The 20,216-nt window shown below is 43.2% G+C and overlaps 1 protein-coding gene across 1 annotated transcript; it reads right to left on the bottom strand.

Annotated features, from left to right (window-relative positions):
- Positions 1-381: 381 nt before the first annotated feature.
- Positions 382-19,735, bottom strand: LOC106561715 (enhancer of mRNA-decapping protein 3). The gene is made up of 7 exons (XM_014125930.2): positions 19,589-19,735; positions 19,259-19,423; positions 15,701-15,918; positions 10,446-10,820; positions 8,949-9,102; positions 8,266-8,483; positions 382-7,379 (listed from the first exon to the last, which is right to left on the bottom strand). Exons 2-7 carry the CDS (start codon positions 19,420-19,422, stop codon positions 7,045-7,047), a joined length of 1,464 nt encoding a protein of 487 aa, XP_013981405.1. The 5' UTR covers position 19,423; positions 19,589-19,735; the 3' UTR covers positions 382-7,044.
- Between the last annotated feature and the right edge of the window lie 481 nt (positions 19,736-20,216).

Raw genomic sequence — 20,216 nt, 5'->3', positions numbered from 1 at the left:
AAAAAATACTCTTTAATGTGTCATTTTGTTCCGTTTGATAGGTAAGATGTGAAAAAGCGCTACATTGTTTCTACATCCGCTGCTACACTATTGCGCAAGTGACCAGCAAACCTGGTTTAAAAAACAGATAAAACACCTCACGGCACAACGCCTGTCCCCTGTTTGACCTAGATAGTTTGTGTGTATGTATTGATATATATTTTTGTAGTTCTGTCCTTGAACTGTTGTTGTCTATTAATGTTCTGTATTATGTTTCATGTGGACCCCAGGAAGAGTAGCTGATGCTTTTGCAACAGCTAATGGGGATCCTAATAAAATACCAAACATGTATTATAAAAGGGTGAAAAAAAATAATGTTAATGAAATAAAGTAAGCAATGAGTAAGTTAATCAACCTTTTTATTTGTTAATTTTCTCATGACAACATGTTTTATTCCGTATGTGGACAATGAGCACAGAATAACAAATTGACAGTGAGGATTGTCCATCACCCCAGAATTATACGGTCATCTTCAACGAGACATTTCATCCATGCCAATTTTGCCAGGAGACCAGCTATATTCACCACATGGTGGTGGTTACTACTCTGGAAGCTGGCGTCTTTTCCATTGTGGCTCATTCGATTGCCTTAACTCTGCCCATGTGAAAACCAATTCATGTCGACATTCACAAGGCCTTCTGTATAAAATATTTAACAAAATACTATATATATCCTGTAACTCAACAAAGCATGCTGTTATGGCCCCCTGGTGGCCCAGATGGGAATACATCAATCATTCCATATTAGTCAGATGAGTTTGAGTTTACTTAAGTGTACCAAATGATACCTATTCCCATTTACACCCTGATCAAATGTAGGGCCCTAAGTCATATAGACCCTAGTCAAATGTAGGGCCCTAAGTCATCTAGACCCTGGTCAAATGTATATAAAGAACAGATGGTATATAAAAGGTCTAGACCATAGAAATAGATGGTAAATACTGTCATTAACAGAAGCTGACCTTTTCACATTTTTGTAAATACCAGAAGTCTCTTTCTCTCTTCCCCTCAGTTAGACAATGTAAACCACATCCATCACTGGAATATTTTGAGACAGGGCTGTAATATGTTTATGAGTTTGTTTCTGCTCTCTGGCCAAGTCTTTATGGAATTGTCATGCCAAACTGACACTGGCAACTATATCTACAGTGTTAGATCAGTCAGGTGACCCTGTAGGAGTCGGCCTCAGTCAGGTGACCCTGTAGGAGTCGGCCTCAGTCAGGTGACCCTGTAGGAGTCGGCCTCAGTCAGGTGACCCTGTAGGAGTCGGCCTCAGTCAGGTGACCCTGTAGGAGTCGGCCTCAGTCAGGTGACCCTGTAGGAGTCGGCCTCAGTCAGGTGACCCTGTAGGAGTCGGCCTCAGTCAGGTGACCCTGTAGGAGTCGGCCTCAGTCAGGTGACCCTGTAGGAGTCGGCCTCAGTCAGGTGACCCTGTAGGATCACAAATTCAAATAGAAATGTGCTCTCCCTTCTTTAGGAAGCTATAATGGAGACCAAAATTAAACAGATGGATTTAAAATGTGATAACATTTTTTTTTACAATTACTGCAAATAAAAAAAACAAAAATGGTTATCCTGTGGTTCTGGGCCTGTAAAATAAACTCTCTCAGAGTAGGAGTGTAGATCTAGGGCCCATATCGTATTCGCTATCTAGGGCCCATATCGTATTCGCTATCTAGGGCCCATATCGTATTCGCTATCTCGGGCCCATATCGTATTCGCTATCTCGGGCCCATATCGTATTCGCTATCTCGGGCCCATATCGTATTCGCTATCTCGGGCCCATATCGTATTCGCTATCTAGGGCCCATATCGTATTCGCTATCTAGGGCCCATATCGTATTCACTATCTAGGGCCCATATCGTATTCGCTATCTAGGACCCATATCGTATTCACTATGATCAAAAATGTAAAAAATGATCGTAGATCAGCACTCCTACACTGAGACACTTTATGAATCTGGGCCCTGGACTCTACCGAATGCATTTAGCCAGAAAAAAAACTAACAAAAATCCCCTTTTAAAAAAACACTAAGGATTGCTTAAATCATCATAACAATAAAATGTTTTTCCTAAAGTCCCAGACATATTGCCATGAGATTTAGGAGTGGTATCCCAGACACAGACTAGTCCTAAAAAGCACAATGGAGATCATCCATGGAAAATTAATTCATTTCAGTCAAGGACTAGGCTTAATCTGTATCCAGGAAATCAGCCTCTATGGTTTGAATAGAAATTCAATTGATTTGCTAATCCTTTCTCAAAAAGGCAGGTAGACCCACAGAGAGGAGGCCAGCAGACCCACAGAGAGGAGGCCAGCAGACCCACCGAGAGGAGAGGAGGCCAGCAGACCCACCGAGAGGAGAGGAGGCCAGCAGACCCACCGAGAGGAGAGGAGGCCAGCAGACCCACCGAGAGGAGAGGGGGCCAGCAGACCCACCGAGAGGGGGCCAGCAGACCCACCGAGAGGGGGCCAGCAGACCCACCGAGAGGGGGCCAGCAGACCCACCGAGAGGGGGCCAGCAGACCCACAGAGAGGGGGCCAGCAGACCCACCGAGAGGGGGCCAGTAGACCCACCGAGAGGGGGCCAGCAGACCCACCGAGAGGAGGCCAGCAGACCCACCGAGAGGAGGCCAGCAGACCCACCGAGAGGAGGCCAGCAGACCCACCGAGAGGAGGCCAGTAGACCCACAGAGAGGGGGCCAGTAGACCCACAGAGAGGGGGCCAGTAGACCCACAGAGAGGGGGCCAGTAGAACCACAGAGAGGGACTCACAACCCCAATGGTTTACCCATCTCATTCAGAACACCCAGGCTATTGGGGATGAAGTCTGAAGCACGAGACTACTACAGATATAATTTGTCCATGGGGGGGGGGTTGTTATCATCAATGCATAGGAAATCAATCATTTGTAATCTGGCATTATTATAAATGAACATGCTTTAAAAAAAAAGGTGTTAAAAGAATGTTCTTTCTAGTGTTGGAAATGAGTGAGGGTTTGACGGGGAACCAACCAGAATCTACAGATTAAGATGTCCCTCCCCCTCAGTCACACATTATCCAATAAGGATCCAGAGAGAGAGAATATCTGGCCTACCCATTCTCTGGAGGGAAAAATACATTTTAAAAAATGGGTTTGATTCTTGTAAACAATATCCTCACAGCACCTTTTAAACACGAGGCAGTTGATAGTCTAGCAGTAAGCTGCTCTTCTAAGATTTCAAGTGAAGTTCACAACAACAACAGAAAATAAAAACATGTCGAGAGCACAAAGGTTTCATCTGCATTTTTTGGAGGGGTCGAATTTGAGTTATTGACATAGCCTTGTTCTGTTACCTGTTCTCCACCTATATAATACTCTAAGTACCCCAATTCATGTTGGTAAATTCAAAAGAATACAAGATAAAAAATTGCTGACACCACTCAAACCCTCTGAACTTTCAAGCCAATTATCTCAGAATCCTATTCACGCAGATTGAGCCTTTATAGTCCCAAGATCTGTTAATCACTGGGTAGGCACACAGCATGACTTTAGGGCATTCCCATCACGGTATGAAAAACCATTGACAAAAGTTAGTTAAAGGGGTTGTTCTCACTGTGTGTAAACAAGTTTCATTCACATGGTTTGAAATGTAATTGATACCAAAGATAACAAGTATCCAGGCAGGAGAGCTTTAAAGGGATGTGTGACATAATGCCTCTCTCTCTCTCTCAACCATGCAAGCAATTCAAACTGAAAAAAAAAGATTAAAAAAGAAAAAATGGAAATATCAGATAAGGTGACGTTTCAACCATGCCAGCTGCCCATATCAACACAAATATCTGCTTGAAACCATTTCCTCGTTAATACAAACGTAGAAATGTACTGTAGAAAAATATCTAGAACTGAGTTTGTTCACATTAGCAACATCTCCTTCTCAACCCAAAAAAAGTTGAACAAAAGAAATGTCATCATGTTATATCATACTTTGAAACACAAAGACATATCCTCTAATTCTAATAAAAACATATCCTCTTATTCTAATAAAAACATATCCTCTTATTCTAATGAAGTCATATCCTCTTATTCTAATAAAAACATATCCTCTTATTCTAATAAAAACATATCCTCTTAATCTAATGAAGTCATATCCTCTTATTCTAATAAAAACATATCCTCTTATTCTAATGAAGTCATATCCTCTTATTCTAATGAAGTCATATCCTCTAATTCTAATGAAGTCATATCCTCTAATTCTAATGAAGACATATCCTCTAATTCTAATGAAGACATATCCTCTTATTCTAATTCTAATAAAGACATATCCTCTTATTCTAATGAAGTCATATCCTCTTATTCTAATGAAGTCATATCCTCTAATTCTAATGAAGACATATCCTCTTATTCTAATGAAGACATATCCTCTTATTCTAATTCTAATGAAGACATATCCTCTTATTCTAATTCTAATAAAGACATATCCTCTAATTTTAATAAAAACATATCCTCTTATTCTAATTCTAATAAAGACATATCCTCTAATTCTAATTCTAATAAAGACATATCCTCTAATTTTAATAAAAACATATCCTCTTATTCTAATGAAGTCATATCCTCTAATTCTAATGAAGTCATATCCTCTAATTCTAATGAAGTCATATCCTCTAATTCTAATAGACATATCCTCTTATTCTAATTCTAATAAAGACATATCCTCTAATTCTAATAAAGACATATCCTCTAATTCTAATTCTAATAAAGACATATCCTCTTATTCTAATAAAGACATCCTCTAATTCTAATAAAGACATACATAGCCTCAATTCTAATATTCTTATTCTAATAAAGACATATCCTCTTATTCTAATTCTAATAAAGACATATCCTCTAATTCTAATAAAGACATATCCTCTTTGCACAGCAGTCACTTCAAGTGCAGATAGTAGAATGATGCAAATTGTAGCATAGTTTTATAGACTGATTGACATTTGGTTTAGGCAAGTGTAAAGACTGTCCAAAGAAAGTCCAGGAGGCAGAAGATAAAGAGGACCACGTCAAGTAAGTGAGTCCATCTCACTCTCTTTACATACCAAAGAAAGCAGACATCTTGCAGGTAACATTTTTGCATGAGTGTTTTCACCCAACTTTCACTAAGAGAGGAGGTAATAGGTGGAGTCTTTGTAATAGGACTGAGCAAAACATCCCTCCAACCTTTCCTGTGCCGTCCTCGGCCAATAGGCTCAGGCCGTCCGTCCTCGGCCAATAGGCTCAGGCCGTCCGTCCTCGGCCAATAGGCTCAGGCCGTCCGTCCTCGGCCAATAGGCTCAGGCCAATAGGCTCAGGCCGTCCGTCCTCGGCCAATAGGCTCAGGCCAATAGGCTCAGGCCGTCCGTCCTCGGCCAATAGGCTCAGGCCAATAGGCTCAGGCCGTCCGTCCTCGGCCAATAGGCTCAGGCCAATAGGCTCAGGCCGTCCGTCCTCGGCCAATAGGCTCAGGCCAATAGGCTCAGGCCGTCCGTCCTCGGCCAATAGGCTCAGGCCAATAGGCTCAGGCCGTCCGTCCTCGGCCAATAGGCTCAGGCCAATAGGCTCAGGCCGTCCGTCCTCGGCCAATAGGCTCAGGCCAATAGGCTCAGGCCGTCCGTCCTCGGCCAATAGGCTCAGGCCAATAGGCTCAGGCCGTCCGTCCTCGGCCAAGAGGCTCAGGCCAATAGGCTCAGGCCGTCCGTCCTCGGCCAATAGGCTCAGGCCAATAGGCTCAGGCCGTCCTCGGCCAATAGGCTCAGGCCAATAGGCTCAGGCCGTCCTCGGCCAATAGGCTCAGGCCATAGGCTCAGGCTTGTTCTTCATCATGCTGTAGTACCAAGACACCAACAGAGAGTGATCTTAGGCACCCTTTATACTCATCACATTATCAGAAAATAACATGCCATGACCTTTCCATGACAACCATTACTTAGCAACATAACATTATATTTCATGACATTACAGAACATTTTTACATAAAAGAAAAGTTAAAAAGACAATAGTTCCGAGATCACATCTAAACATAGTAATCCTGTTGCCCTGAGACATGGCTGTAGACGCCTTAGGCCTGTGAAGGTTCCTGTCTGCAGCGTATTTCCTCCCCTGGACTGGGACAGCCCCCTGGGCCGGTGACGACCAACGTTTCTCCAACACTGAGATGGTATTTCCTGGGGGGGGTTGTCCAGTTTCTCCAACACTGAGATGGTATTTCCTTGTTTTTTCCCCCCTCTAAAGCCTCCGAGAATGTTGAGCCCAGTCACTGTATTAACACCAGGACTTCTTCTATGGTGCCATTCTTGATGTTGAATCAATTAACTGTACCCCAAGACAGTACATCTAGCGATGACCTGCTTACCCTTCACAGAAACTGAGGTTGCCGATCTGGATGAAATGGGTTCTCCGCATCGGCAGCAGGCTGCCGGACTGTTGGTTGGTTTTTCCTGTCATGGTTTCCTGGTTTCCGGACCCAACAATGTCTGAGGATATAGTCTATATTGTAAAAGGATATGGTCATAGGAGTTTCCAGCCATGTCTCAGGGTTGTCATCATCATACTTCTCCTCTCATTCCTTGGTTCAAATCCTGGAAAAGTGTTGTATGAATGTATCTATTGGACAAGTCTTCTCGAGAGTCATTAGTAATAAAAAGGATAAATGATTTTTAACACTTAAGTTAAAAGTCAGGAGAATTTAAGGCTTGCTTGTAGTCAATCCCCCAAACCCGGGGTTGTGTTCATCAGGGCACTCCAACAAGCTTTTCTTAACTTCAGATACTAACTCCCCCCCCGTTTCATTTCATTTCCGAGTTTTCTTTCGTTTTGCACATAGTGAACACTACCCTGAATGGTCAGTGAGAGAGTTCAAAAGTTCAAATCGGAAGGTCAAAGGTCATTGCAGTCCAGTTAAACATAGTTCAAATTACTTTTCAGAACAAAACGTAGGGTACGCCCAAGAGATGTAGGGCGCGCCCAAGAGACGACGTGTAATTCGAACCCTTCAGTTACGCAGAGTGCAACGGCACCACAAATTTACAACCGAACGGAGAATGATACTTGATCCCAACTTCCTGGAACACCTGTTGGGGAACCCCAATATCACACAGGTAAACCCTTCCTACTCCCTCCGACAGCGGTAACGGCAGACCCAGAGACAGTGTCCACTTGGCTTCTACGGCGTGGCCCTGTCCGCTGACCGGAGGATCCAGGCTGAGCACGGGAGCTCTGTTCTGGTTGGCCCAGTCTACAGCGGCCTGGTACCACGGATGGTCCATAAGGAAGGTGTCCTCGTGACAGTCCAGGCAGTTGATGATAAGGTCCACAGGGCTGTCTGGAAGCTCTGGGAGGTGACATGAAAACATTTGTCACTTTAGGTTAACATTCAGGGATGCTTCACCCCCCCCCCTATACAGATTAACCCTAGACCTAGATTAAAATTGCTTTTCAGTCCAGGACTAGGTATAACCTGGGTCTGAAATCGGGAAACCTGGACTGGGAAACCGTCCCTTAGATGACTGCATAAACTTTACAGAGAGTGCTTGCTCATACCTGATGATAAAGACAAACAGGAGCAGATTGCAAACGAAACAACAACTGTATTCATAATGCCCTGACCCTACCATTACATAACACCGACTAACCCTAAACGCCATGACACATCCGTCCTGCACCTTTAATACTGGAGAAGGGTTTCCCCTCTGTCTTGTAGAGGGAGAGCTAGCTGGAGATCTACCATTCCATAACAGCAGCTCATTGAGACTGAAAAACAGCTTCTATCTCAAGGCCATCAGACTGTTAAACAGCCATCACTAACACTGAGTGGCTGCTGCCAACATACTGACTCAACTCCAGCCACTTTAATAATTAAGAAATTGGATGTAATAAATGTATCACTAGCCACTTTAAACAATGCCACTTTATATAATGTTTTCATACCCTACATTACTCATCTCATATGTATATACTGTACTCTGTACCATCTTGCCTATGCCGTTCGGCCATCGCTCATTTATATATTTTTATGTACATATTCTTATTCATTCCTTTACACTTGTGTGTATAAGGTAGTTGTTGTGAAATTGTTAGGTTAGATTACTTGTTAGATATTACTACATAGTCGGAACTAGAAGCCACAAGCATTTCGCTACACTCGCATTAACATCTGCTAACCATGTGACCAATACAATGTGATTTGATCATCATTTATTCAATAGCGGATCCGTCACCTTTAGCACTGGAGACGTGTTTTCCCTCTGTCTTGGTGTAAAGGGTGATCTCGCTGGAGACGGCATCCAGCATCTTGACAAAGTTAGGCAGGAACAGTATGACCTCCACCTCGTGGTTGGCCAGGTGACGAGCACAGCTGATGCCCTGGGCCCCCTGGACGTGAGGCCCACAGAGTAAAGCCACAGTGGGCCGCTGGTGCACATTCTTAGGGGTCAGTCTGCAATGAATGAAAGGTTAGGATTGAAGTCTGAAGGGAAGGGAGCAGAGACAGGATGTGATGCCCTGGGCCCACCTGGAAACAAGGGCCACAGAGTGGGGCCACAGTGGGCTGCTCGTTTACCTTCTTAAGGGGTCAGTCTGGAGGGAACATGTATCATATGATTATTCTTTTTTTGTTGTTGTTGTGTCTAGCAATAAATATTGGATACAAATCAATAAACCATTTAACTTAAGTCTGATTAAATCTGTACAACATGAAATAAGTGGACAAAATAAGCATTAGAAGTCTGTAACTGGCATGGTGATCATCTTTCCATTCATTTTGAATTGTTGTAAATACTCACGTCTACAAAACAGATTGTCTGGGACATAGACTCATTTAGAGTACTACTTGAGATCTTAAAATGGCTGACAAAATGTTTATGTCTGAGTGTAATGGTGTCCAAGGTTGTGTGCTTCTTACCTGTTGGGCCCGCCCAGCAGCGTCAAGGCCATCTGACTGGCACACACACCTGTCATCTCCAGCCTCCTCTCCAATGAGAGGCCATAACGTTCAGCTACTGACAACAGACGCTTGTGCAGCTCGTAGGAAATACTGGGCACCACCAGGCCTGAGTCTACGGAGAAACACACAGAGTAAAGCATTGGCTGCTAATCACAGACAGGTCAACACTTCAGAAGTTTAAATACTGTTGATATTTCTTTATCTTTTCCATCTTCTGCTTCTCCTTGGTTAGAAAAAACGGTAGCAACCGACAGCACAAATGACAGTTCTCTCATCTATTTTTTTATTTTACCTTTATTTAACCAGGCGAGTCAGTTAAAGAACAAATTCTTATTTACAATGACGGCCTAGGAACAGTGGGTTAACTGCCTCGTTCAGATTGCAGAACGACAGATTTTTTACCTTGTCAGCTCGGAGATTCAATCTTGCAACCTTTCGGTTACTAGTCCAACGCTCTAACCATCTATATGAATGCAGCTGCCACTGTATTGAAGCCATTGGACGCAGTTTATCATAGCGCATTGTGCTTTATTACGGGCGATAGGATCAGTACACATTGCATTTCGTATCAAAAGGTAGGCTGGCCCTCCTTGAAGTCTCCTAGATATTTGTTGTCTATAAAAAGAGCCTCTTGCATGAAACTCCCTCCATACCTTACCTCATTGTTAACCTTCAGATGTATATGAAGTTACCAGAACCCGGATTCAGGGATCGCTAACCCTGGAGATCTCCCGAGTGGTGCAGCGGTGCCTTGCGTCACTACAGACCCGGGTTCGATCACGGGTCTGTATCACAACCGGCCGTGATTGGACGTACCATAGGGCGGCGCACAATTGGCCCAGCGTCGTCCGGGTTAGGCGAGTGTTTGGCTGGCGGAGGCTTTACATGTAGGCCGTCATTGTAAATAAGAATTTGTTCTTTAACTGACTTGCCTAGTTAAATAAAAGGTTAAATACACAACTAAATAAATCCTTTCCATCTCAACCAAGTTCAGTAATTCTGCTTTAAAAAAAAATGTAGCGCTTCTCATGTGGAATGATCTCCAAAAGTCTTTAACGTTGGTGGCTCTAGCAGATGTTATAGAGCCTTTAAACTGAAGAAAGTGTTTTTTTCCCCCCATATGATTGTGTTCTGTTTTTCGTGCGTTGTGGTTGCTTTTCATGTAATTTGTGTATATACACTGAGTGGGAAAAACATTAAGAACAACTGCTCTTTCCATGAAAAAGACTGACCAGGTGAATTCAGGTGAAAGCTATGATCCCTGATTGATGTCACTTGTTAAATCCACTTCAAAAATCAGTGGAGACGAAGGGGAGGAGATTTCTTTTTTAAGTATGAAGACATGGACTGTGTATGTGTGCCATTCAGAGTGTGAGTGGGCAAGACAAAATACTTAAGTGCCTTTGAACGGGGTATGGTAGTAGGTGTCATGTGCAGAAAAGAGAAGATGCATACCAGTGCAATACTCTTTGGCCCCAGGCTGTGGGACAGCTATCTGCCTGTAAACCACAGGTTTGGTCTCTAGAATGTTCTTGTCGTGGCGGTATTGCGACGGCTGCTGCTCTTGCGGCGTACCGCGCGACCGGGCGCCGTTACCGCGGCGATCTGACCCGGCGATCTGTGAGAACACGGCAGCTTTGTCGAAAAGAGCCAGGTTCCCCTCGAAGTCAAAGTCTGTGTCAAGCCCATCGTCCATATTGTCCCCGAAACACTCATCGTCCCTGTGCTGCCTCTGACCACCACCTCCGTTCTTTACGCCGTTCTTTACGCCGTTCTTTACGCCGTTCTTCTTCGGGGTGACCTGGGTGGCGCCCCGACTACTGGACGACCCTGTGAGACCAAAACAAAAAAGGAGTTTAGAAAGCTGATACAATATGCAATGAGGAAATGAAATGATGATTTTCATTCAACTACCATCCTAATATGTATCACCCATTTTGAATGTAATGTTGTTATAATGTCTATCATAAAGGTTAGATTTCAAAACTGGCCGATGTCATAACGTGGGAGTTTGTCTTTTCTCAAAATGAGCCATTGATCATATTTTTGCAATATTCCTACCTGGAGAAATGTGTAATTTAACAGATGGCCCACTACATTTCTCCTATTTGTCTGCCTCTTCAGTCCCAAGGTGCATTGCATGGTGCCGTTGTATGGCCGTTGCGAATTAACATGATGAGACTGTAGATTCCTAAATTGATAGCTGTAAAATCACCTAAATAAACTGCACTAACTAGCTACTTCACATGTTGATATTGACCTTTATATTATTGTGTGAAGCTATGTTAGCTTGCTAGCTAGCAATCTAGCCAGCCCATAGAGCGCATTGCATTGTGGGTTTTGTAGTCGACTTGAGCTGCAACAGATTTCCACAATGATTTTATATGTTCCTACCAACCTTATTATAAAAATGACCAGCCGTGACCACAGTGCCGGATCTACTTCCCGACAGTGAGATTAACTTGTAGATACCATTTTTATGCCACTGCATCCAGTATGAAGGAAGTTAGAGGTAGTTTCGCAAGCAAATGCAGGTGCAGGTGCAGTAGTGGTAGTACAGGTGCAGTAGTGGTAGTACAGGTGCAGTAGTGGTAGTACAGGTGCAGTAGTGGTAGTACAGGTGCAGTAGTGGTAGTGCAGGTGCAGTAGTGGTAGTGCAGGTGCAGTAGTGGTAGTGCAGGTGCAGTAGTGGTAGTGCAGGTGCAGTAGTGGTAGTGCAGGTGCAGTAGTGGTAGTGCAGGTCAGTAGTGGTAGTGCAGGTGCAGTAGTGGTAGTACAGGTCAGTAGTGGTAGTGCAGGTGCAGTAATGGTAGTACAGGTCAGTAATGGTAGTACAGGTCAGTAGTGGTAGTACAGGTCAGTAGTGGTAGTACAGGTCAGTAGTGGTAGTACAGGTCAGTAGTGGTAGTACAGGTCAGTAATGGTAGTACAGGTCAGTAGTGGTAGTGCAGGTCAGTAGTGGTAGTACAGGTCAGTAGTGGTAGTACAGGTCAGTAATGGTAGTACAGGTCAGTAGTGGTAGTACAGGTCAGTAGTGGTAGTACAGGTCAGTAGTGGTAGTACAGGTCAGTAGTGGTAGTACAGGTCAGTAGTGGTAGTGCAGGTGCAGTAGTGGTAGTACAGGTGCAGTAGTGCAGGTCAGTAGTGGTAGTACCATCTGAACGGGACGCACCGTTAGACCCAAACCGTTGCTGGCAGCAGTGCAGCTGAATTGTGAATTCACATGGAATTTCATCCATTTTTCGTATCGTTTTAACGGAAAACCAATTTAAAAACGAGCTGTTTAAACATTGAGATTTTGTCACCTCCCTAGCCTATTTAATAAACTATAATATCAATTGGAGTTTATGACAACGAAAAGACTGTCAATAAGTTACAGAATTAGAGACAAAACGCATGCAGTATCAAGCCATGGAACGCGCTGATTGGCCAGCTCGAGCACTCATCACACCTACAACTTGTTATTCATTCAAATCCAGCACTTTCACGCCACCGACAGAAAGTGCGCTCATAATTCTGGTTGTGAAAACAGCAAAAAAAATATATTTTTGACACACCCCTGGACCAAAGTATTCAGACCTCTTCACTTTTTCCACATTTTTATACATTACAGCCTTATTCTAAAACGGATGATATAACACATGTTCCTCATCAATCTACACACAATACCCCATAACGACATCACAGTACCCCATAACGACATCACAGTACCCCATAACGACATCACAGTACCCCATAACATTTCTGCAGCATTGAAAGTCCCCAAGAACACTGTGGCCGCCATCATTCTTAAATGGAAGAAGTTTGGAACCACCAAGACTCTTCCTAGAGCTGGCCGCCCGGCCAAACTGAGCAATCAGGGGAGAAGGGCCTTTGTCAAGGAGGTGACCAAGAACCTGATGGTCACGCTGACAGAGCTCCAGAGTTCCTCTGTGGAGATGGGAGAACCTTCCAGAAGGACAACCATCTCTGTAGCACTCCACCAATCAGGCCTTAATGGTAGAGTGGCCAGACGGAAGCCACTCCTCAGTAAAAGGCACATGACAGCCCGCTAGGGGTTTGCCAAAAGGCACCTAAAGGACTCTCAGACCATGAGAAACAAGATTCTCTGATCTGATGAAATCAAGATTGAACTCCTTGGCCTGAATGCCAAGCTTCACGACTGGAGGAAACCTGGCACCATCCCTACGGTGAAGCATGGTGGTGGCTGCATCATGTTGTGGGGATGTTTTTCAGCGGCAGGGACTGGGAGACTAGTCAGGATCAAGGAAAAGATGAACGGAGCAAAGTAAAGAGAGATCCTTGATGAAAACCTGCTTCAGAGTGCTCAGGACCTCAGACTGGGGCGATGGTTCACCTCCCAACAGGACAACGACTGTAATCACACAGCCAAGACAACGCAGTAGTGGCTTCAGGACAAGTCTCTGAATAACCTTGAGTGGCCCAGCCAAAAGCCGGACTTGAACTTGATCGAACATCTCTGGAGATACCTGGAAATATCTGTGCAGCGACGCTCCCCATCCAATCTGACAGAGCTTGAGAGGATCTACAGAGAAGAATGGGAGAAACTCCCCAAATACAGGTGTGCCAAGCTTGTAGCGTCATTCCCAAGAAGACCCGAGGCTGTAATTGCTGCCTAAAGGCGCTTCAACAAAGTACTGAGTAAAGGGTCTGAATACTTATGTAAATGTGATATCAGTCATTATGGGGTGTACACAATAAAGGTCGACCGATTATGATTTTAACGCCGATACCGATTATTGGAAGACCCCCCAAAAAAACTGCTACCGATTAAATCGGCCGATTTTTATGTAATAATGACAATTACAACAATACTGAATGAACACTTATTTTAACTTAATATAATACATAAAATAAATTTAGTCTCAAATAAATAATGAAACATGTTCAATTTGGTTTAAGTAATGCAAAACAGTGTTGGTGAATAAAGTAAAAGTGCAATATGTGCCATGTAAAAAAGCTAACGTTTAAGTTCCTTGCTCAGAACATGAGAACATATGAAAGCTGGTGGTTCCTTAACTATAGGACTATTTCTCTCTATACCATTTGTATTTCATAGACCTTTGACTATTGGATGTTCTTATAGGCACTATAGTATTGCCAGTCTAATCTCGGGAGTTGATAGGCTTGAAGTCATAAATACCGCTGTGTATCAAGCATTGCTAAGAGCTGCTGGCAAACACAATAAAGTGCTGTTTGAATGAATGCTTACCAGCCTGCTGCTGCCTACCGCCGCTCAGTCAGACTGCTCTATCAAATCATATACTTAACTATAATAAACGCACAGAAATACAGGCCTTTGGTCATTAATATGGTCAAATCCGGAAACTATAATTTCAAAAACAAAAAAACGTATTCTTCCAGTGAAATACGGAACCGTTCCGTATTTTATCTAACAGGTGGCATCCATAAGTCTAAATATTGCTGTTACATTGCACAACCTTCAATGTTATGTCATAATTATGTACAATTCTGGCAAATTAATTACGGTCTTTGTTAGGAAGAAATGGTCTTCACACAGTTAGCAACGAGCCAGAGGACCCAAACTGCTGCATTTACCCTGACTCTGCTTACACTGAACGCAAGAGAAGTCACAATTTCTTTCCCTAGATAATATTGCCTGCCAACATGAATTTCTTTTAACTACATATGCAGGTTAAAAAAAATATATACTTGTGTAATGATTTTAAGAAAGGCATGTTTATGGTTAAGTACATTTGTGCAACAATTGTGCTTTTTTCGCCAATGCGCTTTTGTTAAATCATCACCCGTTTGGCAAAGTTGAAGTAGGCTGTGATTCGATGATAAATTAACAGGCACCGCATTGATTATATGCAACGCAGGACAAGCTAGTTAACCTAGTAACATCAACCAGTTAACTAGTGATTATGTGAAGAATTCTTTTTTTATTTTTATAAGATAAGTTTAATGCTAGCTAGCAACTTACCTTGGCTCCTTGCAGCCACAAGGTCCTTTTGATGCTGCACTGGCGTAACAGGTGGTCAGCCTGCCACGCAGTCTCCTTGTGGATTGCAATGTAATCGGCGTCCAAAAAGGCCGATTACCGATTGTTATGAAAACTTGAAATCGGCCCTAATTTAAATCGGCCAATCGGTCGACCTCTAATACACAATACCCCATACTGATGAGAAACAAAAAAAACGATTTATTCAATATTAGAATATGGCTGTAACATAACAAAATATGGAAAAATTGGCGGGTCTGAATACTTTATGAATGCACCGTATAGTACTACCACCATCGCTTACATTTACGATCGCTTTAGTTTTGTTAAAAAAATAGCCTATTGAGTCTTATTTTGTCCCAACCTGTTTCAGGCTGTTTTCTTCCAACTTGGTGCCTAATGAACATGACCCTGCAGTGTTCTGGTTTCTATTGGTGCCTAATGAACATGACCCTGCAGTGTTCTGGTTTCTATTGGTGCCTAATGAACATGACCTGCAGTGTTCTGGTTTCTATTGGTGCCTAATGAACATGACCCTGCAGTGTTCTGGTTTCTATTGGTGCCTAATGAACATGACCCTGCAGTGTTCTGGTTTCTATTGGTGCCTAATGAACATGACCTGCAGTGTTCTGGTTTCTATTGGTGCCTAATGAACATGACCCTGCAGTGTTCTGGTTTCTATTGGTGCCTAATGAACATGACCCTGCAGTGTTCTGGTACTTACAGGAGTTGTGTCTCCGTCGGAAACCCTTGGGCTGGCCCGGCACGTCCAGGTGTTTATCTCCATAGCTTTTAGAGCACTGCAGTTGCGGTGAAGCCAGCCTGTCCTGGGTCTTATGGTGTCCTCTGTGTGGGACTGAGACCGGATCGCTGCTCTTCTGAACCACACCACCTCTACCACTCACTATATCCAGGACCTTCAGCTCCTTGATGTCCACAGCACTGTGGGAGAATAGACAGCCAGACAGTCACATAAAAGCTGATGTCCACAGCACTGTGGGAGAATAGACAGTCACACAAAGGCTGACGTCCACGGCACTGTGGGAGAATAGACACTCATAGACAGTCACATAAAGGCTGACGTCCACAGCACTGTGGGAGAATAGACAGTCATAGACAGTCACATAAAGGCTGACATCCACAGCACTGTGGGAGAATAGACAGTCACATAAAGGCTGACGTCCACGGCACTGTGGGAGAATAGACAGTCATAGACAGTCACATAAAAGCTGATGTCCACAGCACTGTGGGAGAATAGACAGTCACATAAAAGCTGATGTCCACAGCACTGTGGGAGAATAGACAGTCAAACAGTCACATAAAGGCTGACGTCCACAGCACTGTGGGAGAATAGACAGTCACACAAAGGCTGTGGTAGACGACAGGGAATTCTGGACTGTGAAAATAGAATTGATCTCAACCCTGGTAGACAATCATACAGCCTAAAGGCAATTGGTTTGACAACTTTGAAGGTATTTTCTCCTGAATTAATTAACGCGGTGTACATTTGTATCATTTGACAAGAGGGAAGTGTGAAACAGCATGTCTTTTGGGGTCTGAGACAGACAATCAACTGTTGGTTTGCACATGTAGCCCTATGTCACATTGGCAAAATACAGAGGGGTAAGTTTCCCAAAAGCTTTGTAGTACTAAGATTTTTTTTTTTAACCATTGCCTAAAATCTGTGTTTGACTTGTATTTAGGTTCAGGAACTCTGCAACCTTTGTGAGCTAGATATTCTATAAGACGTGGAACAGAAGCAGTAGAACATTTGAGTTGTGAGTACACAGTTCTGGTGAGCTCATGCACAAGTCAAGCATCGTCTACAATAGTGTTGCAAGTTATACCGAAACTTATGTACTTTAAAACGATGCTAGAAAATGAAAAACAGTTCGGTACTAGAATTCTTGTTACATTCGGTACGTCTGTCAAATGTGTTTCACGTCATCTACTGATTGAGAGAGGAGCGAGAGCACCGTTCGGTAGAAGGGAGAGCACCGTTCGGTAGGAGGGAGAGCACCGTTCGGTAGAAGGGAGAGCACCGTTCGGTAGAAGGGAGAGCACCGTTCGGTAGGAGGGAGAGCACCGTTCGGTAGGAGGGAGAGCACCGTTCGGTAGGAGGGAGAGCACCGTTCGGTAGGAGGGAGAGCACCGTTCGGTAGAAGGGAGAGCACCGTTCGGTAGAAGGGAGAGCACCGTTCGGTAGAAGTGAGAGCACCGTTCGGTAGAAGTGAGAGCACCGTTCGGTAGAAGGGAGAGCACCGTTCGGTAGAAGGGAGAGCACCGTTCGGTAGGAGGGAGAGCACCGTTCGGTAGGAGGGAGAGCACCGTTCGGTAGGAGGGAGAGCACCGTTCGGTAGGAGGGAGAGCACCGTTCGGTAGGAGGGAGAGCACCGTTCGGTAGGAGGGAGAGCACCGTTCGGTAGGAGGGAGAGCACCGTTCGGTAGGAGGGAGAGCACCGTTCATACCTCTTGCTCCACTTCCTCATTGCTAGAGAGCCTGCCATATTGTTAGAGAGCCTGCCATAAGGAACCATCGAACTCACTGGGAGTCTAGGCACCGTCACCACTTGTGATGTGCATTAACCCTGGATGACTGACAGAGGGCGCTGTATTGAAGCCATCTTGGTTCTCCTCCATTGTAACAAAATATTTTTGGAAGCGTTAGATGGATTAGATAACATCACGAAAACGGTTCTGGATGGACAGATAGCTACCAACAATGGCAAGAAACTGCCACGTGGGGAATCATAAGTGACTCGTTTCAGCTAGTTTAATCTTTTTCTTCATACCATGTCTTGTTTTGAGGTGTTTTGAGTGATTTAAAGTCACTGCTAATATGGCAAAAATTTGTTAGCTAGCTAACCAACAAGTAACGATGTATTTAAGAGAAAACAACCTCATTGTGTACATTTATTTACATTTCAATAAACATTAGAGACTAAATATAGTTTACATGTCAACAATCTAAACAAACCCTGTCTGTTTTGCTCCATAGTTGCGCACGTGCAGGTTTTGTTGCTAAACAACCAACCCGTCTGAAGGTTTTGTTGCCAATAGGTTTTGTTGCTAAACAACCAACCCGTCTGAAGGTTTTGTTGCTAAACAACCATTATTTCCTACTCCTACTGGGGAGGGTCAATATGGCGAACCGGTGGTTTCAAAGCCTCTCAATGGCCAATACATGGCATCAGCCATCTAGGGTTTATATACATCATTGATAATGCAACGCGACATGTAGAAATGTTGAAACTGTTAATTACTGTTCCCAAAACAATGTCCAGTACAGGCTAGAACACTACAATGCAAGAACATACCGGTAGCGTCCAGCTTTGTGGGCTAACTTTCCTTGCTAGCTTACAGCCGAAGCTAACATCAATTCACTACCCTCGTACGTTGTTTGTGAAAATACGTTAACCATAAGTCAAAATATTGCTGATTACAAAACTTTATAAATTCACTTAGTCTCCCCCGCCTAACGTCTCTTTCAGTCAAGACCATCTTTGCTCGAGCCTCGAACTGACTTTGTGTGAATGACGTCACGGGTCTTAAGGACAGCGTACACTTTTATAAAATAAGCTATTGCAAACGTTGTTGAGCAGCACAATAAAATAAGTCCCCAATAGAAAGTAAACAGATTGTTTTTCATCTGTAGCCCAATGAAATCAGTTAAAGCGAGATCAATAACTCATTGCATGCACACACCTATTGAATATGCATTCACCTGTATTGTGAATAGGCCTAAATGACATCTTGATTTACCCAGTTTATCAAGAGAGATTTACCATTCAAATACATTTCCATTATGTTGTATGGAGTTAGATAGGCAACAAAAAAAAGTCTGATTGGATGATTGATTAATTAATGTATTAATGCATTAATTCTAAAATCAAACATGTCAAATGTAATGATATTGCTTCTACACCTGCATTGCTTGCTGTTTGGGGTTTTTATGCTGGGTTTCTGTACAGCACTTTTAGATATCAGCTGATGTAAGAAGGGCTTTATAAATACATTTGATTTGATTATTGAACTCAGAAGATCTATCTGGATCAAGTGCCATTCTTTGACTTTGGCCAATACACCTTTTTGTTTTTACCTTGGTATCAAGTATCGTGATGAATCCTGTATCGTGATACTAAACCTGGTATCGAAATAAAAAATGCTGGTATCGTGACAACACTAGCCTACAATTGAGTTATTATAAATCATAGTATTACAACGCTTTCAGGAAACTCTATGAAGATAAGATAATTTCCAGGACAATAATAAACAGTAGTACCTAAAAGTGACCTCGGGCACAGTGCACTTGACTCCATTGTGGAAGGGCTGTTTGAGGGAGATGGTCTGGCTGGACTGGTCCACAGACGACACCTCACCTTGGTACACTCCCAGGGTTTCACCGCAGTTTATCGACACCAGACTACCTAACCAGTCTGCGGCCATGCTGTAGAGATGTCATGAGAACATTTGAGTTTAAAGTTGAAATATTAACTAGCTAATTCTAGCCGACGTTGTCAGTTTGCTAATAACATGGCCTCCGACGAGGTCTCATTATCTCGTTCAGAATGGCAATACATGTCTTATTGTTTCATGGAGAAAAGTAGCCTACCTTTTGTGATATTCCGTATAACGACTGTTTTAATTTAATATTTGAACAGTTGCCCAAAATGGGCTATTATTAATTAAAAATGATCAAAGCAAGCGTCCTTAGCTTTGTTTCAGAAGCATGAGCTAGCGTCGCACAACTTCCGGTGCGCGTAGCCAAACACATTTCAAAATAAAAGTAAGCAGTGTTGCAGGGCGCATCTATTTCACCAGACATGAAATGCACAATGACATTTATGTTTTTGTTATCACATTTCATGGAGTGAATATATATATTATTTAACATTTAATTTTATGGAGTGAATATATATATATTATTTATTAAGAGTCTAAGACATGGCCTCCCGAGTGCCACAGTGATCGAACACTAAGAACCCACCGACAGTGTTATTGCGCAAAATATGAATGCAAAAGTTCAACATTCACTTTCTGCTACCATTTCTGTCAAGCTGTGCATACAGTTTGACGCATATGTTCCATAAATCCAATTTATGCACCACACCAAACGCACTGCAACTGCCTCTGCAACGCAATACTGCAAGGCAAACGCAGCGTTTCATTGGAAATTCATGTCATTCTGTGTACCAGAATACAATGATGCTGTCGGTGTGTTCGAAGCATAAGGCACTGTG

The sequence above is a fragment of the Salmo salar genome, chromosome ssa10, assembly GCF_905237065.1.
Source record: "Salmo salar chromosome ssa10, Ssal_v3.1, whole genome shotgun sequence".
In the NCBI taxonomy this organism is placed as follows: domain Eukaryota; kingdom Metazoa; phylum Chordata; class Actinopteri; order Salmoniformes; family Salmonidae; genus Salmo; species Salmo salar.
The sequence above is the reverse complement of the archived record's forward strand: the minus strand, read 5'-3'. Positions and strand labels throughout refer to the sequence as shown.

Coding starts and splice junctions, on each gene's coding strand:
- LOC106561715 (XM_014125930.2), bottom strand. CDS start 19,422: ATGGCCGCAGACTGGTTAGGTAGTCTGGTGTCGATAAACTGCGGTGAA. Junction 15,919..19,258: donor GTGCCCGAGGTCACTTTTAG/GTACTACTGTTT, acceptor ATTCTCCCACAG/TGCTGTGGACATCAAGGAGC. Junction 7,380..8,265: donor ACACGTCTCCAGTGCTAAAG/GTGACGGATCCG, acceptor GTCACCTCCCAG/AGCTTCCAGACAGCCCTGTG.